The sequence below is a fragment of the Acyrthosiphon pisum genome, chromosome A1, assembly GCF_005508785.2.
Source record: "Acyrthosiphon pisum isolate AL4f chromosome A1, pea_aphid_22Mar2018_4r6ur, whole genome shotgun sequence".
NCBI lineage: Eukaryota > Metazoa > Arthropoda > Insecta > Hemiptera > Aphididae > Acyrthosiphon > Acyrthosiphon pisum.
This window is the reverse complement of record NC_042494.1, coordinates 89,659,760-89,684,965: the sequence shown is the minus strand read 5'-3', so window position 1 is coordinate 89,684,965 and position 25,206 is coordinate 89,659,760. Positions and strand designations below refer to the sequence as shown.

The window sequence follows — 25,206 nt, the reverse complement described above, 5'->3', positions numbered from 1 at the left end:
TTAAAGGAGCCACTAATTTTAGTATATACGCGTATCTCATTACCCATTAATTGAAATTAGTAGAAAGTTTATCGGATGTTTGGGGGCATACCGGATAAGTTAGAAGTTTAGTGGTAATTCAAAGGTTCACCTAATTTCGGGGACGTGGGCCATATACATACACCGCGGCCGAATGGTCAGTTAAAAGTGCTCCGTTTCGCGTGTTAGTCTTTCATCCGTTTACATTCGGCAACCACGTCAAAAAGTAAAAACGAAGGCCATTAATCGTGTACACGAGAACTGCCGTTGTGGTTCTATATACGTCTGCACAATTACGTGCCCGCGGCTATATCTGATGGCTCGTTCCTTATATTGTGTGCTCTTGCCCACTCTTCAAACACTTAATTTTGATTTTTCATAATAACACACCCCGAGACCCTATGTATAATGTATATTTTCCCGTGTAACGGTTTTGTGTATTATTGTTATACCTATAACCGTCAGTCGTCATTAACGTAACAAATAGCGTAAAAACATGCGGTAGGTATATTATTTATAAGGCTAATTCTCTTCAATCGCAGTATTTATGCCCCGGCGTGTACCATCTACATATTATATTATTACATACGAATCTAGGTAAAAATGTCCAAATATGTCCGAGGTAAAGTAGTGTTTACATTTTAGTGTTAAAATCAATATTTAAATTTATACTATAACATCAATATTTTTTTTAGATAAAAAAAAAAATATTTTTGAAATCCCAAAAATGTATAGGGATATTGATTGTTTAGTGAGTGGTCTATAATACCTATACTTACATTGTTCGAATGAAAAATCTGAAAAGTTTGTTGTAGCATGCTAAGCATGTTTACATGAACTATTCTTTTATACACCTGTGTTGATAAAAATTAATACATATGTATACTTACAAAAATGTGTACCTATAATATAATATTATGTACTTGAAAGTGAAATAATGTGTTGATTAGTTGGAATTCCACGAATGAAAGACCGAAGTATTATAAGTAAATAATACGAAATGTCCAAACTAAATTTTATAGTAAAATATTCAAACTATTCTGAACTTTAAAATTCAAAAAAGTTGTACAATATAACAACCCGCATTAATATACAATGAGGAAGCCCAAAAATACGGGTTTTCGATGGAATAATATACGCAATGTTGAATAAAAAAAAATTTGGATTTAACTGTAGCATACCCTATAGATGAATATAAGATAATATGTTGTTTCGATTCATATTATATTGTTTTGGAATATGTTTATGTTTAAAACTGATAGGAAATTATATTAAATGATTTCAAAAATTAAGTTATTTTAACAAATAAGCAATAAATATATCAAAATCAAAAAATACTTTTTATTTAATTAGAGCTCATAAACACTTACACGAGAGCCAACGTAAAGTTTAAACCTATTAAAAGCAGAGTTCCACACAAAATCTTTCTGAGCTAAATTTTGTGAGATAACATACTCCTTAATCCTTAAACACCCACTTAAGCAACCTCCAAAACGTAATCTAATAAATATAAATCCTCTCTAGTTAAGGTTGACTGCGCTATATTCTTGTTACTATTTTTTTAAATTGCGAGCACGTTAAAAGCCTATCAACCGTTATATAGGGTTGGATTTAAAACTAACATTCGAGTAATTATTTGATAATAACAATAATATTTATTATTTATAATTCAACTTTATATTTTATTTAATATTTACTAGAAAATCGAATAACAATTTTTTTTTAAATAATATTGAATATGTAGGTACCGATAAAATGTTATAGTGTAAGTATACTATTGGTCCTAAAGTATTTATTTTTATTTTGTTGATACAAGAGAAAATTGAATATTTACATTGTATTTTACCATTCTAAATAAAATACCTTAAATATTATATAACATTATTCTGAATGGCAAACGGCAGTATTTAAACTCTGTGAACTTTTATATAAAGTTATATAAAAGTTCGACGTTTAACTTTCGAGGTTCGAGATGGTTGTGCAATACACACAAAGAAATAAACTACAATATAGGTAAATCGATCTTTGTTTTTCAAAATCTTCTGCCTCGTAAAGTCGCTTAACCAGAATGGTATCTACGTCCGCCCGACAAGTCAATAACGTCCTTACGCCCTTTCCATTTTAAATATATCTCGATCACGAAAAACCATCATCATTTATAAATTCTATCCCGATTCCTGGGAAGGAAGAAGAGATTTCATTTAAAATATATAAATATATGCGTTGTAAAAAAAAACCGAGCAAATTTTAATTCATTCACGTCGAACCGACCATCTCTGGATAACCGTTCGTTGAACACAACCACGGCAGAAGCCGTTTTCTTTACGCTTTAAATTCATCAATAATTATATTTCTCATTATATTCAAACAACAAAATGTCCACAAGTATACGATTATACGAACTGCGTTAAGTTCAAAAAAACTAATCAACTCCAATGATCACAATAAATACCTACAAGTCTGTATGTAACAAAATCTACTTAAAACAAATTCATAATGGTAACCTATTGTATCATATTATTATACCTAATATTAATTAAATTAAATTTTTCTAACGTCAATCGGTTTTTAACACAGCATGGCTAGAAAAATTAACATAATGTATAGTTTGTTGTTTTTTAATTCCAAACGTGTTATTAATTTTAAAATACCGCTTTCATTTCGTATGTTTTCTGTACTAAGCAAATTATGTAATGGCCTTTGGGAAGTTTGCAATCCAAGCACATAACAAATGTTGATTATTCAGTTGAAATACATTTACTGTATATATATACGTTAGATGACACACGATATTTAACCAGGACACTATAAGTAAACACATTTTTCCTTTAGAGATAATTTTATGCTCGAATTTGGGTTCACCTTCCAGAATATTACCAAGGTATTAATTTAAATTAATTTCAGAGCAAAACGATTAAAGCGGTATAGATATTATAACGATCGTGTCTAAAGAACATTTCGAAAATTAAAACTCATTTGATTTATACTATTTTTCCTTAAAGTATACCTTACAATATTCGGTATCCCGAGGGGAACGTTTATCACACAAAAGTTTCCAGATATTAATCACTTGATTGTGATCTTCAATAACATTTATTTAGATTATTTTATCTCTTCTTATATCCATTAGCTGTCGAGAACTTTATCAATTTGAAAAAGTGTAACATTAATCTGGCAGTGATGTATTCGTTAAAATATGTAGAGGGGTAATTGGTAAAATGTCAATTTTTCGGAGAATACATTTTCATTTACTAATTAAAAAAAATAATTAATTTTAAATAGTGACCAACCTGGAATCGATACTGCTTGTATTATTATACACAATTTGTAACTTGTAATGAATATTGTCTATTTTATATTTTCATTAAAATAATTAATATTTATTTAAATTTAAATTTACTACTTTTCACCGTACCTACCTATAGAAAAATAAGTTTAAAAAAATACGTGTTATTGTGTTTATAAATATTATACATAATATTATGTGATTTATATAGTATTTAATAAACATATTACTAATACATAAAAATAAAATAGTAAGTGCATTGAATTGTAAAATGGATATAAATATTTTTTTTAATAATATTTGTATAACATATTAAATAATACCGAATTAAAAAAATATCATGTGTTACAGACAAAGTATAACAGTAAAGAGTAGTTTTAAAATGAAATAGGTTTGTATTATATCGCTGTTATGCAATGTTGAGTAGGTATTACAGTATTTTATTTAGTTCTTCCTACAACGTTTTTGAATTTTACACGTGTTTTATAATTTATAAGTACCTACTAAAGTACTAAGTGGGTACAACAAAATGTTCGTTAAAAGTAATAATTACGGAAAATAACACTACCTAATAGTGGTGCAGTGTACCGATAATACAACGATTATAGTTATAAGCACAAACATAAATTTTATAAAGCTGCACAATAATTGTCGATTTGAATAGGTAATTAAAACAAATATTATTATCAAGTTAAATTTGTTTTTTAATTGTTTTGAAAAAAAATATAATATGTTTCCATGTCACCACTAGACACGCCTTAAATTCCATAAAAAATCCAAGTATTTCATATTATTGTATAATATGGTCTTTTAATATAGGTACCTATAAGAAATCCTAAAAATTTGGATTTTGAAAAATGCACAATCAAAGGATAAAATAGGGGTTTTCATTCTAGGCGAATCGTCTCCAATAATATGTTGTCGTTCGTAGACAAACTGCGAGTTTTGGATATCATACCAATATAATGTGTGTGTGTGTGTGTGTGTGTGTGTGTGTGTTTTTTTTTTTATAAAACAAAATCAGATCGTTTGGCGGAACACGCAAATACGCCTATTGTAAGTTTACTTCGGAACGGTATTTAATCATATTACATCATCATATCCGTCATTAAATCAACTTGGTATTGATTTGCTCGGGGATTTCGATTCGCATTGTTTCACAGTGCCATACCGGCGCCTTACTTGAATTCCTGATAAAATAGTTATAGGCAGGTATAGGTATCTATAATGAAACTTTTACGATTGATTATGTGATTATGTATCTTAAACCCGAACATAAATTATAAAATAAAACATGAATTCGTCCAGGATCAGATGCCGTATATGAGTGTAGGACATATTATATAGTTGTACGCGTTCGTTTAATCAAAACTTTTTAATTAATAATCACCGTCGTTGGCATATACGACAAGTATTATATATAGTTCAGCGCGAATGGAGATGGTAGATAGCAGAAATTGTATTTTCAATTCCGATGACTATTATACGCTCATTCGGCCTCAAAACAGTTTATTGCAAATAACTCATTAGTTATTTATAATTTGTCAGCTGTTATTCGGCCTTCATTTGTGTCTTAGATGGACGGTCCTAGTCCCTTTCCAAGTTTTCAAACTTTAGCGTCGTATTACAACATGTCTGGCTCCATCGACATTGAATATTAATTGTATACGCGTGTGTATGTGTGTGTCAGGTATTATATTATTATTATATAATCAAGCAGTTATTCGAAATTTCAATTTTATATTATCATTATTTATGACTTTACGAGGAATGTGTTCTTTGAATTCTTTGTCGTGCTTCATGTTTCATAATAAATATAATATTATAAAGAAATGGTAAAATATTGTTATTATTTTCTTAAAATGAATATAATAGGTAGAAACGTATTATATTTTGGACGTGTGTAAACATTTTTACTTTTTACTATAAATTTGGGCGTAAATTACTTTGGTTATTGATTGGAAAACAATAAATTAAAATGTCTAATAAGAAATATTTAAGTTTATTGAATATATTATTATATATTAGCAATTTAGGATTTTTTTCAAATATATATATTTATAATCATATATTTCAATTTGTAAAGATAAAATTCTTTGATATATTAAAAAAAAAAACCTTTTGAATTTTCAAAAAAAAAATAATAACTTATATAAAACAGGATTCAATGTTTAAAATTAACTGGCAATATGATACAAGTTGGATCTCAGTAATTTAAATTCAAATTAAAACAAAGTTGTATTTTTATTTAATAATTAAAATAATAATTTATATGTGTTTTTTTTTCCTTTATTATGAATTAAAAACTATGTATAACATTTTATTATTTTAAAATCCTAAAAAAGCTATTCACTTCCTAGTTACTAAATCGTATAAATTATTTCATAGTATAATTTTTAGTTTTCATAATAAGTATTTTGAGAATTTGGAACAGCTGAAATCTTAAGAATAAATTAGTAAATTGCAAGTTTTATATATATATATATGAAAAATATGATAGAAATTTCAGTATTTTATTTTGATAATATAATTTTATTTATTTTTATGTTTAAAATTAATGTTTACAACTGTGTTAGTTAAGCACAATAAGTAAATATGATAATAAATTAATATATATATATATTATAACCGTGAATAATACGAGGAGGGATATATTATTTTAGCTTAATAAGTCTGAAATATTTTCTTTTGAGTCGATGGGTAAAATGTATGGGTTGTGAATTGGATGAGATTTGTGATACTAACGAGTATTAGTATGGGTTTTTAGTTTATGATTATATCTTAACATATTTTTGAATATTTTCGTATGGACACGTTTATTATGTTTCTTATATCAATGTGTAATATCATTATCAATAAACAACCTAAAACGGAGACATTACAAACAGCACACGTAAGTAGTGTGTTGACATTATGAAGACAGATAGATCAGCATTATAAATTGCCATATAGATACTTCACTACTTATAGGCATGGTAAAAATACATGAGTCACCTACGACCTATCTCTTGGACTTAAGTGTGAGAATAGTAAACACATTACAGGAGAAGGCTGTATTATGTGGTGTGGCCGTGTTCCTGTTTGGGCAATTTAATATAATATGTAAGCATATAATATCTTAGCTATTTATTACTATACATTATTATATTTCTAACATTCTTATAGATTATTATGTTATATTAAATTATAATACATTTTTTTTTTTAATTTATTAAATAGAAAAATTGACAATCTGTAATACATTTCTTATACACATTTTTTTACGCCGAATAATTTTCTTGCATACTTTAACATTTGAGAGGTAATGTTCTTATATTCTGAAAATATTGATACCTTACTATAATATATAGGTAGGTACTGGGTTTTTTATCGAACCGTTCATTGTAATACACTTTAATGCCTTCTTACTCTTGTCGTCATTTTCACTTACATAGCAATATAATATAATAATAATATATTGTTTTATTGTTTTAATAGTTTTAATATATCCGTGATACGCGTGCCTTTTACTAGTTAAATATATAATTCATATTTTGATGTACTTTAGTCTTATTTAATTTTATATTTTTATCGAAAGTATTTCGTAGCTATAATATGTACACAGAATAATATTTATTTGTTTAACCACGTTATAAATTTAGCATTTACAGTAATGATAATATATAATATTGTATTCACAATGAATTATCAAACAGCAAACTGTTCAAATAACGACCTGGATGCTATGAATTCCTTTAAGTACGTTTTGAAATTTATAGTTTACAAATTCCTTTAATCATATGACGTATCACGGTATTGTGTAGCAACTAATATTCATCAAATAATATGGAACTTTGATCTTACTATAATACAGTAATACACTTTAGCATTGTATTACTGCTGCAGTGTCAATCGATATTGCTATAGCTAATAATATAATAATATAGAAAGTTAACTGTACATTAATGTTAAAAAAAACTCGATTATTGGACTAGGTACCGAAGGTTACTTCAGTACTATATTTAAATATTATGTTCAAATTTTATGTGAAAACATTATTTAATACACCAATTTATATTAGGATATTATTTTTTCTTACTGAGTGTATTTGTGCCTTGTGGTACATACGTGTATCACTTGATACAAATAGTTATGTATAAATCATACAATTATATACCTATAATCTATATAGATTATAGTATCGTACTATCATATTATAATATATTATATCCTCCTCGCGATTATGAACCTATCCGCAAAATTTTAAATTTATCCAGCCAGCAAGGGTATAGATCGTTTATCAATCATCATCAAGATCGTAGGCGCTCTGCATGCGACTATATATCATTTCTTTCTAAACTTTTATCAAATTCAATCGACTATCCAGTATCCTACATTCCTTTAACAAATCAATTTTAAAGTTCCTGCTTGTAATACTAGATTTACTTGTCCCTTTGTTATTCCATCTTCCATTTCTAATTATATACTAAACTCCCCACTCTATCAATTTATGCATTTTGCTAATGAAGAGTTAAATGGTTTTAACTATCCAACTATTTATCAACTGGGTCATTTATTAATATTATTATTACTGTTACTATTATTATTCTTACTAAAATATTTATAAGTTTTTTTTTATATTATCATATATCTATCACTATAATATGTTTTTGAGCCTTAGCCTGTATTGCTATAAAAACAAAATTAAATAATATAAAATTATTGACATGGATCATAATTAATGGTGTTGAATTTTGTGAAAATTAAGAATTTTGGTTTTTATTTTTTTTTTTACATTTTAAATCTATACCTTTAATGTTTAAATGCTTTTTATGGTAATTTTAGATGATGTTACCTACATAGGAATTTGTCCTGTTTTATATCTCAAAGAATAATATTCTTCATTTAGATTCTGAGTGAAACGATGAATGTATTGGTTTTACAATGATGTGTGTTTATTTTATTTTTTTTATTTTTTTTGTGTCTGTCATCACCTTTTAGGACAATAAAAATGCTTAGATTTTCTTCGACAGTATATTTTCTGATAGGAAAATACTGGTTGGTACTTTCGGGGGGTCAAAAGTAAATATTTCTTAGTAGTTTTCAAAAGCGAAGTGAAAAACAAAAGAAAAATTAAGGAAAAACGGGAATTTTTAATATATAATATTTAATCTGTTTTCGAGAAAATCGATTTTGGTTTTTGGTGCAACTCTAAAACAATTAACAGTAGGTACATAACATTTTGACTGAATGTTTATATAGGCATTTTCTATACATCATAACATTTTCCAAATATTTTGACTTATTTTGAGCTGTTTACGGACATTTGTAGTTTCCATATTTTTTTTTTTTATAAATATCAATAAAATTTTATTTGTTGGTTAAAAAAGCTTGAAAATTTAATAGAAGGTTCCTATTATATTGTTTCAAAGGCAGATAAAAACAATTGAGAATCTATAGTCACAATATTTTTTTTTTAAGTATCTAAAAAGTTCAAATATTGACCAAATACTTAAAAATGACGAAAATTTGTAAATTATTTTGAGTTAGAAATTCATGAAAAATTTTCTTTTTAAATCTAAGATTTTAAAATGTAATACAAGATTCCTCATATGTTTGTCTACCTTTTTCAAAAAAAAAATGTCTACAATAAACTCAAATTAAATTTTTATGAGCGTTTGAAATTCATATTTTTACAACATTTGATATTCATTCGATTTCTTACGTAACGATTTTCTTATTTTGTTGTAATAAAAAAACGAGTGACTGTAGAAACTTGAAAATTTCACTGAATGTTTATATTAGCATTTTCTATATACGATAAAATTTTGAAAATAATTTGACTCTTTTTGAGCTGTTTATGGACATTGTAAGTTTTCAATTTTTTTAGTTTTTTTTTCTATAAATATCAATAAAGTTTTATCTATTGGGGCTAAATTGGGCCAAAAAGTGTAAAAAATTTAATACAAGGCTCCTGATATATTGTTACAATAGAAGTTGAAAAATATAGGCACAGTTTTTTTTATAAACATTTAAAAAACCTAGAATAAATATTTTAGTTATTTTGTTGTGATTGTATAATATTATTCGTAGGTACTTGAAACTTCTAAAGTATACTATTATATATCTACGATAGTATCACGGTTTGTTGTTGATGTATAACGCGTTATAAGTACCTAATGAATATTATGATATGATTAATTTGGAATTTATTATAGTAATAGGTATTTATTATAGGTCATTTTTTTTTTAATTCCATAGATAAATGTATATAATATGTCTTATACCTAGAATGACGACATACCGTCTTCGCTTAGAATCGTTTTTCTTATACTATGATATTATATAATTGAATTCAAATTTAATACCATCCATTATACAGTGACCCACTTGTAACCTACTGTACAGCAGAGTGACATCCACTTACACTACCTTTTTTCTTTTATTATTTAGGTATAAAAACAATTTTTTTTTTTAAAATATCTTGAAAAAGTGAATCACCTATTTGTATTTTTTATGAATTAATTTTGTTTGTTCGATTTTTATTTTATTACCTATATAAGTTTGAATTTAATATTATACGAGTACAATATTACAAACGGGTTGTGTTCAGTAATATAAAATAGAAAGAAGGCGACGTATTTTCATTTAAGTTTTAAAAGTTTGTACATGAATACCAATTATCAATAATACTTTACTCTTTTCTATACATTCTTATAAGGTATATTGAATTATTCACCAACATTTCGTTGATAACCAGCTGTTATAATGAATTCAGGTAGGTACACAGTACAAAACTAAATTATACTTCAAATCATCCGGCTCGTGTTTGTTAATTATATTTCTAAATTGTAAAAGTTGCACATTTATTATCTTCCGCCACACATTATAAATAAATTCTTATTTTATATTCTTGAACTTCTAACTTTTGTAATAGTTTTATTAATGTAAACTAGATTGGCAGGTCAGTTGTGGTGGCATTAAGAACCCAAGACCTTATCCATCTCATCTTTTTTTTTCATCTAGTTGGTCTATATACTTACGTGACTAGGATTCATTTTCGGAACAAAAAAGAATACCAAGGGAAAATTCACCAACGAACTTCAATGACGTCTGGCGACTTCATAATGTTCTGTAACGACTTTACGATGTTGTGCAATAGTATAATAATAATTTTTGTTGTAAACACGATATTTTGATTTTATACATACTGCCTTACAAATTATCAACGCTTAATAATCATTATATTTAATAGCTACCTATCAATTCAACTTATTCAATATTAATTTACAAATACAGTTATTTAAGTTTATTTTAAATGACGTATTTTTGGGCTATAGTGCTTTACGCAATAATTAATTTTATCCATTTAAAATATATATATACTTGAACTTTGAAAATAAATGAACATTTTCAAAATTAGAATATCTTCATTTTTTTTTATATTTTTTTAAAGTAACGATTTAATATTTCATTTTCTTATTATATTTCCATCTTTTTAAAATAGATAGGTACTCCTAAACTAGACAAATTACAAATGATATATAGAAATTACAAATCGATTACAAAATATAATCTATCATACTCACACAATATTATGTACATTAACAGACGTATTTAGTGTACTAATGTAATTGATTATTATATTCTTTTTAATTTTTACTATAATTCAAACTTACTGAAACAAGAAATTCGATAGTCACCTAGATTAAACACAGACTATGAAATCCTGAAATTTTAAATTGAAATTTGAGTGTTTGCTGTTCAATTTGTAGCTAAAATAAGACCTTTGAATTATTATAAACGGATTGCTAACATTTATGATCAGGCATGCGACGTAGATGGGATGTAGATAATAAGTGATTGTATAATATTAAATAATTGATTTTTAAAGTGTGTTTGTTATTAATCTAGAAAATATTTTACTATAGAATATTTCACATTTCTTATTTTTGTTTGTCAATATTTCCCTTGTATTGGACAGATAGGTATATCCATGCCATGGGGTCATGTTTGTTGATGTGTATAATTACTAATTAGTGTATATAATAATTATAGGCATAATTTATTTTGCGTGTTAGTTTTTCTATTTATTATTGGATACATATCATTATACACGACTAATCGTTGATATTGGTTTGTTTTTATATTTCGACTGAGATTCAGCCGGTTGACTTGGGTCATTGTGTTACAGCTTTTTTTTTTATCAAGGGCGAGCCTAAAATGTTTACCTTTGGTTTCCAAGCAATCGGTTCATCCATTGTATACATTGTGGAGTGTTGTATGTGTCAAGCGTAGGTATACATGTTCCACACATATATTTTAATATTGTACCTAAACAATTTGAAAATAAATAATAATTAACGTGTAACATTAAAACATGTGCGTGTTTTTTTTTAAGTTCGTTATAATATATTGTAGCTTATATTTACATAATTATAAATGAGAACATTTAGTTATATATTTATAGAGATACTATATTTTTAGCAAATGAAAACCTGTTATGTAGGTACCTTAGAAGCACTTTCTCATCCATTCATACATTTATATTTTAATTTATCCACATTTTTGAATATCCAATTCTTATGGTTCGCTCGGGATTTAGGCATTCGGGTACATTGTAATAAATACTAATATGATACAGATGCGCGAGAGTACATGGAAAAGAGACACATGAGCCCCTTGAGAAAACAGACTCAGAATTAACTACAAAAATTTGTAAGCTTAAGTGAATATCACGCTATAATACTGCATACGCACACACAACGTGTATGCAAAAGGTGAGTCAGTGTGTGTGTGTGAGAGAGAGAGAGGGAGGGAGACGAAAAGAGTGAAAGAGGGATGAGAATGGCGAGAGTGAGAGAGTCTAATGATTTTTCATTCTACTGCAAATAAAATATTAAATGTCCTTCTCTTTTTCCTACTTTAAAGGTCTTGAGAAAAATCGACCGATTCCCTACAAAGTGTATTCAGAATATTAACGTCGCAGCGCGCCTTCACCCCCCCAAAAATAGAGCTTGTACGAATTAAACCAACCTCCATACACGACCCAACTGTTACCGTTTTCTGATTGTTACTATATACTGCTGTCGGTGCTGCTTTACTAACATAATACAATTTGCATACACTGGTTATAATAACGGTGTAGGCGGAGGACGGCCCTTTATGAGGGTAGCCGACCCCTTCTTATGAGTATTTTTAGAGAAAACAATATTATATATGTATATGCGTATGAAACGCCACCTACGTTCCCACCGCCTGCATTATCTGATGACAAGTTCAATTTTTTTTTCTTACGAACGATCTTTTATTGATTTCATATCTTATAATAACTACTATAGCTCCCACCTAAAACATGACTGTATATTATATTATATTGATATAAATTATCGTCCAATAACTATATTATTGGTCTTTGTTGGTATAAACGCTATAATATAAGAGTCGGGATTAGAACATTATATTCTGATCTGTAGAGTGAGATAAATAGAACTATTAACTAAATAAGGGTACTAAACGTTTCAACATTTTATTACATAGTATTTGAGACAATTGACTCATTGACCTAAAATAAAATAGTTTAAAATCGTTTAGTAACTGTAACTGTAAGAATTAACGTAAACACTTGTAATTATAAATAAACTATTACTTGTTATATTAATAATGAATAATAATAACAAAATACAGTCAAAGAATTCAGAGTATATTTTAAAATTCAAATAGGTTTCATGAGTCATTTTAAGATAAAAACATAATTTGTAAGAATTTAATCTGTATTTATTAGGTAACAATAAATACTTGTAAAGGAATGTTAAGTACCTAGTTAGAAGCTTAAACAATTGATACCTATGCAAATGTTTTTATAAGTGGGTACAAATATTATTTAAATTTAAATAAATAAATTAATAGGTATTAAGTTAATTTGTGATACGCAATGAATCAACATTTTTAATCTTCAAGTAATCTCGATGCATACATTTTTCTAACCAGCTTAAACAACAGTAGTTATATACTATTATGAGTAATAAAATAACCAACTTGTAAGTAACTTAATTATTTAACGTCTACCTGTTGTAAATTGTAATATGTGTAATTGTAACATTTTTACAGATCGTATCAATGACACCTTCTCTACTCCTCGTTATTATTCAAAATACATTTTGTAATAATTAACAACCATACAAAATTATTTTATTTTCTTATAGTGTCTGAATTGGGTTATTTTAATCAAGTACCTGTTACAAAGAAAAAGCAATTCCTAAGTCATAATAATTATAATTATTATAATCCACGTAGTACCTAATATTAAATTATTTAAGTAAATAGATGATAGATCTATATACATTTGTTTACAATTAAGTTTTGTAAATTGTTAATGTAATTTCTGTATAATGTATACTCATATACTTTTATTTTTCAAATTGAATATAAAAGCAAATACTTGAAATGTGGTTGGCCACCGTGTCCATTTTTCCATGGAGTTAATGCAGAAATATATAAAATATCGCGGATATATAGATATACACCTCCCTTCATAGACATGTAATTTTAAATATATGGGGGGATTTTTTTTAATACATATTTAAGCATATTTTTAGGATATAAATGCATGGATATTTTATGATTTTTAGGGCATTAGGTCGTTATTTTTACTCATAGCAATATGATTATACAGAAATTTAAATGTGAAATGAATTTCTTGTTTTAATTTTTTTGGTATATTTTAAATGTCTAGAGTATTTATCTGAAATTTGTGATGTGAGAAATTAACTGACTCAATAACTTTTTCCTTATAGTTTGTATTAATTTTGTCTACACTCTATACATATATAGTATATACCTATATTATAATAGATAATACATATAACTTCTACCAAAGTTTTTACTGTGTAAAAGTAATAAAAACTTATATTTTATAAATGATTTAATTAAAAGTTATGTTAATAAACTAAAATTATTATAATAGATTTGTAATAAACAAAGTAATTTTTATTTGTGATATTGTTACATGTTGTAATATATTTTTAATTATTTCTAAGATCAAAGTGCACATGAAACATTGAAGGGCATTTCTATTATTACGTGAAAAATATTATATCATGCTTTTCAATTAAATTATATAGTTCACTTTTCATACATAAAACACGAGTAAATGCATTTGAAACTGGTGTACAATAAGCTTACAAAAATCGAATAATGAAAAAAACATGTTTTTTAAACTATTGTTCTTTAAAACATTATAAACAATTTCGTTTGTTATAGGATTTTTGGAGTACCTAAAGCAAAAATATAATAATATTATTGCGTGTACATCGGATAGTTTTAGACTGTCTAGTGTATATCGTATATGTCTTTTATAATCAAAATAAAGTTATTTTATTTAAGGTCCGTAAATCTCAGTCATGAAAAATAAGTGTCTTCGGTACAATAAAAGTTTGGACAGCCACATATTATAACTGAATAAAGAGTATATAATCGATTTTCTAAAAAACGGATTGTTCTCGTTTTACTTTATTTGCGTAACCTTTTGTATGAGATTAATTTTAACATCCAATCAGTGATTAAGATGGATCGGTATATACAGCGACAATTTTTATTCAACATAATAATATATTGTAATAATGAACCCCCCGTCACTTTGTGATCTTCCAATTATGTTTGATAAGTACTACTTATTATGCCTAAATAATATTTACATTATTTTATAATTTTATGCGCGTAATATTCTTATAATAATAATATAATATAGTGTCGAAGTTCGTACAATGTTTACCGCACTATAAATAATTATTCAAACTCGAAACGGTATTATGTGTCGGTGATACTGCGCGTATAGTTTATCGGTTAAAATAATATTGCCATAAAATGTACTGTATACCCACATGATACGTATTTTACGCCATCGTTGTTTTAAACTATCTCGCTCATACTAATAATAATATAACAGTCACGGCTTCCTTTCGACTAGGATTTTATATGAAAATACCGGACGACAATCGTCCCGATCATACCGTCAAATTGAAATATTATACTAATATATATATATAGGGCATAGGCGTATACCTTTAGTTATTGAAATTTTGTTTAAACAATAATAATAAATTTGTATTAAACGGTATAACCAGTGGTGGTTGAATTACAGGAAAAAAATGAGGAGACACTGATTGCTCGGCAAACATTGGCGTGCGAATTTCGTGTGTAGACGTGCAAATTCACACTAATTGAGTGCTAACTATTGACGAAAAAAAATCCGGAAAATAATTTTTTTCAATCTTGGGGGGGGGGGCGAAACGTTTTAACAGCCCCCTCCCAAAGTTTATTTTTTGATTATTTCTCATTAAATAGTATTATTATGCATTATGATAATAATCTTGCCAATTCATACCAATTTTTAGTGCAAAAATATCCAAGATTTCAATATTGGTGGGATGGAGGGTGGTGGAACGGACGTTACAATATCTCATGATACACGACTTGAGTGAAAAAGAACGTATGATATTTTAATTAATACATTTTATCATATATACTAGCTGGTATAAGTGCATAACGTTGGTACTGGCTATTTATTATAAAATTATTATGATAAACATTAACGTTTCGTTCTGTTCGTTCTGTCGCAGGAGTGATTTGACATTTTACGCGTTGATTTCGTGGAAACGCCATAGCGGAATCACGGTGTGGGAAGTCTGTGTAGCCACGGTGTCTAGCCAAATGATAATTGAATCATTTTCCAATTACCGTTCTTCCCCGTTCACCACCGGCACTGTATACTGCTGCAGTGTAGAACCCTCGGGTTACAACACGATGACAACCACGCCCACTTAGGGGGGGACTCGCAGAGAACACTTGTGCCGGTGACGCCCATCTAATTAAGATTTTTCCAATCGTGTAATATATAATGTAATTCGGAGCCTACGGTGGCGGAGAGGGGGGGGAGCAAATTTTCGAAAAGTCGAAACCAATATATTACGCACTTTGCTGCAGTCTTACTATGGGTACCTAATAGCTGGTGTGCTTGCTATAGCTTTAGTGGATTCGACACATCACGACGCAATCCCGAGACGTTTACACGCGCATGAATTATGGTCGACTCGTGTGTTTCACCCATGCAAACTCGGTGAATTTTTTTTTATTCCCGCCAAAGACGAAACGCTTGCAATATTAAAACAAACAGTGTACGTATACGAACCGCGTGAGGAGCACGTAAAGCACAATGGACATTTCAATATTGAATGAGCACGTGTATACACACATACATATACACACACACACATACACAAACACGATATGAACGGCGAACTGCTCACGGAATGGCCAACAATTCCTTTTGTATGAGGAGGGCCTGCGGTCAATTGTATATGGGTGAAGTAGGGTAGGGTGAGGGGGTCTGAGTGGAAACGAATAAAAAGAAGAAAAAAAGGCAACCCATAATCCATATAAAATGTATATTGTGTATATATATATATTCGTATTCACCCCACCCGTTAGCTTTATATGCACAGTGGCTTTTGCCGTATATACGGTAGTTTTCTGACACGTCACGGGGGCAAAACACACACGGACAAAACGAAAGCCAATATAATATATAAAATATGCCGTCCGTAAGGTAATACTGTATCGATTCGCTGTGTATACCATAAGAAACGCGTATTATGTATAAATATTTCATTATTATGTCATCGCTGTTGTTCGTGAATTATTCGTGAGTCGTTCGCACGACAGGAAATCCTATTTAAACGTCGTCGGAGGGTAGGTACCTCTGTGCAAGTTTATAATACGCATATATACTAATATTTAGGGAAAACAAATATTGTGTCGTGACAACAGCCACTTAAAGAAAATTACATATAAGAGTTATACCACATAAACAGTTTAAAAGCCATCGCGGTGGATGTATTATGTCATCGGAAATCTATTTTCCGTACACTGGGCGGTATCCAGTAGCTGGTTCTCGGAAATGCGTCGTAGGACCGATCGACAGTCAGGGACAATATAATATAGTAAAGTTGTCATCGCACATATACCACCGATATTCCTTTAGTCGTAAACCGACAAATGGGGTGTTGTGCATTACAGCTGTGGAAAGCAAACAATAACAATATAGGTTATAATATATTATAACAAACACGAAACTTACAATTTTTCTTTTCCTGCAGATTTTTGAGATGGCGCGTCAACAACAGTTCATAGCACTGTGGTTAGTGTTTGCGGTCCTGGTGTATGACAACCACGGTTACGTGTCGAACCGGAGAGGGAAAAACCAGAGACCGGGCGTGCGGAGCTACCCTGACGATGACAAGAACGGCGGTGGCGGTGTCGGCGTCGATATAAATGTCTGCGCTCTCGAACAGAAGACCACCATCAACTTGTACTGTTACTGCGACGACTCGAAGTCCTTCGCGGCCACGTCGGCCGACTGTTGGGTGTTCAACGACGGCGAGCCCCGTGACTCGACTGTCTGGCGTGAGTTTGGGTCGCAGTCTAACGTGACAAAGCTGACGTTCAACGTGCGCGGCACCTCGTCCAAGACCCTGTCGTTCGTGCCCACCGAGGCGCTGGCCCTGATGCCGGAGCTCCGCACGCTGGAGATCGTGTACGCCGACATCGGGACTGTGCATTCACACGCGTTTGCCAATCTGTCCAGGTTACAGGACCTCGCCCTGGTCCGGAATAACATCGTGCAGCTGGCCCGGGACTCGATCGCGTACATGAACGACCTGCGCGTGGTCACGCTCGGTGACAACGCCATCGAGAGCATCAGCAACGACGTGTTCGCCCGGCTTCCCGCGCTCCGGAAGCTGTACATGGACCGGAACAACATCAGCTACATTGCCGAGGGGGCTTTCGAGCAACTGCGAAAGCTCGAGGAGCTCGACCTGTCCGACAACAGGTTGACGGGATCGCTGTCCAGGTACGTGTTCCTCGGATTGGTGTCGGTAAAACGGCTAGACATGCGGGCGAACCACTTGGATCGGGTGGGCCCGGATGCATTCGCCGAGCTTGTGTGCCTTGAGGAGCTCGTGCTGGAGGACAACGTCATAAAGACGATTGACGGCAGAGGATTTTCCGGACTGCCCAGCCTCCAGCGGCTGAACTTGGCAGAAAACCGATTGACTGCTCTCGATGACCGTACTTTCCATAGTCTCGACAAGCTGAAGTTCATTGACATTAGATACAACAACCTGCAAACGCTCACGTTCGGCGCCGTGGAACCGATCTTGGAACGGCTCCGGAATTCGACGATCTTTTTCCATTTTAAAGGTCAGTGCCCGGTCATTTGTTTTATAACATATGTTTATCACAATTATGTGGGTTTCGATTTATTCACAGTGGATATACATTATACAGGTTCCTGTTCGAACCAATTAATGTGATTTTTGTAGTAAGGTTCCAACATAGTTGCGATATGCAGCTGATGATAACATAATCTATGACAAAGTTCAATGTTGTATATACACAAATAGGGGTTCCAACAATTTCCAACATTATCCCCAAAGAGTTTATATAATATTATGATGTGCACATTTTTAGGATGGTTGAAGATGATCGTTAATAAGTTAGGAAACATAATATCAGTCACCCATGTTAGTGGGTATTCAAAGATATTTTCTTATAGCTAGGTATATGAATATAGTTGCGATTTCATGCATCTTCACGATTCGATAGTATTGCCCAAAACGTATTGTATTTAAATGTTAAGTATAATTATGTGTATATGTATTACCATTGATTAAATATATATATATTTTTTTTTTGAGTTAAGGCTTTCCCAACGTGAGGTCATTGGCCTGAAGGTTATTTTAAATCAGTTTTTACTGTGGTGGAAGGGTACGGGTTAGAACACGTGATTATATGTTGGGGATTTATCGCTAAAAATCCGGGTGGTCAACCACCCAAGAATTAGAAACACCGGCTGATGCTTAACCTCAGAACACGTTAGTGACTTACGCCACACCAGACCATTACCTATGCATATTGTATATATTTTGAAAGTCCAAGTAAACCTTGTTATTAGTCACGTAACATATTGTGAATATTAAGTATTACCTACTGTACATTATCATATCATTGTTTTAAACATATACATATTAATAATTAAATTATACCGTTATAGCCATGTTATGATCCCATAATAAATAATTCACGTATAAGGATTAGATCAGCTGCAGTGTTATTGTGGCTGACAAAGGTGTACACTGTACAATCGAATGGTAATTATTAATTATAACAACTATGATACAAATAATAATAATAATTGTTCAATTTGGAATCTGTCGATGAGTTGATAATTGGTCGAGTAAGTTTATATTTAGGCAGGTATACCAATAATATTGTACAGAATATTTAAGATAAAATATTCTCAGTTGATTATTATTAATTAATACGTATTATAATATATAGACGTTGAAGAGGCATTTCATTAAACGACGTTCAATGGATGATATATCTTTAATTCAAAAGCAATCGATTTTCATTAAATGATTTATATTAGTTACCTATATTGGATTGAGTAAAATAATTTATTATTTGGAATTAGAAAAATAAAGTCCATATGATATTTTTCAATTCGTAATTTATTATTGAAAGCTGATAATTATAAATATAATAATAACATAATATAATTTACAACAAAATAATTATTTTTTCTCCCGTTTAAAAACCTTTGATTTTCAGATAGATTTCCACAATATATTAGAGTCATAAATAGTATTATCTATAACTTAATTAAGTTCTTTTATTATTAATTATTACATTGATTTATTATAGCTATACTTTTAATTAATACATTTAATTGTGACTATACTGTAGAAATCAGTGTGAAAAACTCTCTTTAAAGAACCATCTGTGTTTACTTTATAACCAATTGAGAAGTTGTACGAAACTTTTATAGCTCCAAAAAGTGTTTTTCGAATATTATATACTTTTCTAAACCGATTAAGTTTTTTTGAAAAATTTAAAATGCAAAATCTGTTTTCTATTTATTTAATAATATATTTATTTTTAAATAGACAATATTGATTAGTGAAATCGTTTTGTATGTTTCATTTAGATTGTACGAGGTGTGTTCACTAAATGCATAGACAACATGTATTGTAAATTATTTAATTTGCTAAATCTTAAAGTTTCATTGGTTCAACTTTTCTAAGATAGTATTAAATAACCAAAAAAAATGTAAACGTTAATTTATTTTGTTCAATAATATTGTATTTTGAAGAAAAATATATTAAATTGTATCATTTTAAAAATGACATTGTGAATATAAATCATAATATTGTAAAACCTAATCCTTAATAAAAAAAATTCAGTAGGTATGTTAAGTGTTTATAAAACTTAATTAAATTTGATTAATAAAATATTCTATAATATATTATATCATACTGAAATAATAAATTAGAGTAATATAATAAAATATATACCCACCTAATAATATTTTGAAATCAAGTTGGATTGACGACTCTGTAGAGAATAGTGTATTTCGTTTACTTTAATTACTTATCAATTAAATTTAAGAATTCGCATTTCAGAGGTCGTTAGGTACATTATTATCATTATATTATAATATATGTATATTTTTCCTTTCGACAACCCCTAAAAAAATAAGAAATACAATATTCTGTTTTTCTCGAGCTACTTTACTGTAAATTATATTATTATAATATTATAAATATATATTACAGATTACTGTTTGAATTATAAATAATGCAATGCAATGTTGTAATACTTTTTATTCGATTACCTACATAAAAACCAGTGGTGGAGTATAATATTAAATTATTAATCTGCTGTATTATTTACGGATTACGAAAAAAAAAAATACAAAAATTTAAATGGATTGTCATTAAGCTGATTCATTTTGTCATCAATATTTATCATGTTTGAAGCCTTATTCAACTTATTTTAGTCATCCGTCATTAGGCCACTTACAAAAAAAGGTATGTTAGAGCGCATAAAAACGAAAGGTTGATCGTCAATGTGCTGTAATAAATGCCATTACAGAATGATTATGCTGATTAGGAACGGTAATTCTTGTAAAGAACAAACGATGCGCGGTTTGTATTAAACGAGAGTCTAAATAATTGTAGCTTCCCGTAGTAGGGTTATAATTTTTCTAACAATTCGTTACAGATTGAGACACATGCGGGATGAGAAAAATAAGTATTTCGTTAGAAATCTCGTCTCATTTAAATTCCGAACGATCCTCCCGGGTTTCCAAAGCCCCTTTAAGCATAAAGGAAAAATGTATAAGAAGATTCGTTTGCGTGATATAATCTTTAAGGAAAACGATGTATAAACTAAAAAAAAGAAGCAAAGGATTTTTTCTTCTCTATTTCACCGTGCAATATCTTTTTAAAAGATAACCGATTTGGCAGTGATCTTTTCGTTTATGTCTTTGTCCATTTCGCATTTATTTTCTTTCCTTATACATACTGCAGTAGCTCTCTCGTGTGCCGCTCGGGAATGTGTGCGAGTGACAGCCGGCGTGCCCATGCAACAAATGAACATACTGATTAGGCGACCTTTGCGCTGACAAAAACCGGGTGATTGCACCCTCACGTCTCTTTTCACCCTCACTAACACTGTATCCACACTATATCATTTCTCAGGACTTTCCGCTTTCATTTCCGTTGCTAGCTCTGCAGTGGCCTTTCTTGCTGCTCTCCGCTTCACGTGGATCTTTTGAACATCCGTCACGCTGTCGGTCAAGGCTTTTATTGTGTTCATTATTTGACCAACAGCACTCTAATTTACATTTACTTACAACAGACATCAGCCACGGATCTATCGATTCCCTGCGACATCTGGATCTATTAATAAATTGCAAACGTCCACGATGATTCCATTTTACCTGTGGACCACGATTTAATGAGTATTTGTACGGTAAATGGGCTTGACTGTTGAATTACCCGTGCAATACGCTGTGGTTTTCATTGATTGCGTTCAGGTCAGACCTGGTTATAGGTTGAGCTTCACGTTTTTAAACTCATCATAGCTTTAAGTAGGTGGGTGCTGGTTAGGTTAGAATAATCGTTATGGATACTGACCGTGTGGGTCAAGTTCATATCACCATATTTGATTCAATATATAATAATGTTCAACGCTTTATATTTGAGTTTTCCCCGGTGAGTGGAGACCAATAATATCTATGCAGTTTTTGATTTGTCACATCAAAGATTAATAATATTATGAGCTATCATAAAATATAATGATTTATTCTTTATAAAATATTATACTAAGATAATAAATAATACTCCTTTACCTTCAGCAGTTGTGCCGATAGGTACAAGGTATAGGGATATAATTTTATTAATTTTTATTTTAAAATAGTTTATTATATGTATAACTTCCTTATTAAAATATAATTTGATGCAACTAATATATACCAAGTGGTAATGTGGTTCATTCGAAATTATATAATTCGTTTGTAACGTACTAAAATGAAACAGCTGTAAAATACTTTATTCTCATAACAATATTATTATTTAATAGCAAATCTACGACGATTTTTATTTTATCTACAAACAAATACAATAATTTAATGGTAACATGTAACTAGACGGGCACTTTAATTGAATATTCGTTGTTATTGGCCATGGAATTTATATAGTTGAAACTATCCAATTAATGCATATTGTACTTTGTATATTATTAAAATATTTACAATATAAAATGTTAGTTACAAAAGGAAAAAAAATTACATTTTAAAACAATATTTTATGCACAAATAACAATATAAAAATTGAGTTTTAAATTTAAATACAATTGAGGCTTCAAAATAGCAACCCGTAGGCACCTATATGTGTAATTTTCTACGTTTGATGTATGCAAAGTAACCGATCGTTATACCGATCATCGTATTCATCAATTATTCTTATGTGCATATTCGGTATTTACATAACCCGAAACTTAACGGAGTAATCCAATATTGGTTGTATTAAATAATCAGTTAATAATGTCCCATCGATGTACTTAAATGGGCAATTTCAAAGAGTTACATTGCACGTTAGTTTAAAAGGGACATATTGCTATTTATATTGTACCAAAAGGGTTATAATAGTTCTGAAAGTTATTTTACTGTACAAAACTTTTGTCATACAAAACTAATGATGTAAAGTTTAACGATTTAAATTTTTATTTACATGGGTATAGGCCGTACGCAGTTTTTATAAAATCGAAACTTTTTGAATTTCAAATAAAATTATAAAAAAAATGTGTAATAGGCTCAAGACCTTTTTATTTCACTATTAATACTCCATTTAAAAGCTTATGAATTCTGTTTTTTTAACGATGGTAATTCAAAATAAATTTAAATTTAATGTCGTTTATTATATTTTTTTATTAAGACTCATTGTAATATTATACTAGTTTGTGCATAAATGTATCACTTCTGGTTTTATTATTAATAGTACCAACGCACTACGCCAATAATTGGATTTGTTTGTATCGATTATAAAATTAAAATACGTCGATAACGTTGAGTATATTTTCCTAAGACCATAAGCCCACTCAAATATTTGTCTTTGGCTACATCCGGTGAGCAAAAACAGATTTCGTTTGTTTAAACGTTATCGATGATTACTGTAAACACTGCTAATTGTTTATTCGCTGACATGCCTGTGTGTCGACGCAACAATAAGGACCTATTGATTAGTAGATAATTTATAGAGCTTTAGCGGATGAATGATGATGCACAGTAGTTATTTTAGTATCTGTTGCATATATATTATTATATCGTATAATTATACGATTTTTGGTTTGGACTGAGAGCATTATATTATTCAAATATTTTTGAATAATTATAAAAAATAATCCGCGTGACGTCTGAACGCGTGTTGTCCACAAGACGTATTATGACATTAAAACTATATTGTACCTATTGGCTATTATATAATAATTATACATTATTATGTAGGTAAAAATATGTTACTATAAATGTTGGAGAATGTCTAAAATCATTGATGAATCTTGACATATTATTTAAAATTGTATTGTATATAAGCATTCACTAGTAAATGTTAATATACAAAAAACGGGTAAGTGGATGTCCCTCTACTGTACAGTAGATTACAAGTGGGTCATTGTATAATGGATTGTATTAAACTTGAATTCAATGATATAACATCATTGTATAAGAAAAATGATTCTGAGCGGAGACGGTTTATCAGTCAGGATTTTTTATATTAATTGTATTATTTATTAAAGCCTTTAAGTTGAATTAATATTATAATATTACTAGCCGACCCATCACAGCTTCGCCCGTGACTGGTTATTTATTTTGCATTTGAACGATGATATGTATAATTTTTTATTGAAATTTTTTCGTTTAATGTGATCGGCAAGTAAATATAAAAACGGTCATTAAAAACCTGTTGAAATGTTTCTAGCGGTATTAATCTTATATATTTTTATAGCAGAACCCATGAACTTCATTACCCGTAAAAAATCGCAAATCTTAAAAAAAATATGATTGTTCAAGTATTATTTTGGGTGTAACTTACTGCAGTAAGTGCAACTCGGCCACCCTGGTAGGCAATGTTCAATAATTTGATTTGATGCAAACTTGTACCTGATCTGCCCAATAATAACCAATGGCAACTGATGATAAATCAACACAAATGTCTACTATTAACTGTAACCAATGGAAACTATCAATAAATAAAAATACAATTTCTAATATGATCCTCAATATCCCTGTTTGAGCACCTCTTTAAAATTCTTTCTTATTGCATGGTAAAAATATAGAAGAACCACTATTCCAAATTTCAAGTTCGTATGTTGAGTAGTTTTTGAGATACAGCGATCAGTGACTCAGTGGTACTTATTTTAGGTATATAATATATATAGATTCCCTTCTCCCTCCCCTCCGAAAAAAATTAAATATCGGGTGATGTTGTGACACTCAGGAAGGTATTTGGAACACTCTG

The 25,206-nt window shown here is 29.7% G+C and overlaps 1 protein-coding gene across 5 annotated transcripts in view; it reads left to right on the top strand.

Annotated features, from left to right (window-relative positions):
• The window catches only part of LOC100574941 (connectin), a 299,097-nt gene that overhangs the window by 38,300 nt on the left and 235,591 nt on the right, over positions 1–25,206 (top strand). For 4 of the 5 annotated variants that reach the window (XM_029487725.1, XM_029487724.1, XM_029487729.1 and 1 more), the window contains one exon: positions 17,440–18,544. In XM_029487725.1, coding sequence (XP_029343585.1) covers positions 17,449–18,544 — 1,096 coding nt within the window. In that variant the 5' untranslated portion in view covers positions 17,440–17,448. Of the gene's footprint in view, positions 1–5,958; positions 6,407–17,439; positions 18,545–25,206 lie in introns of those variants that run through there. The other variant, XM_029487726.1, reaches the window with a different exon arrangement.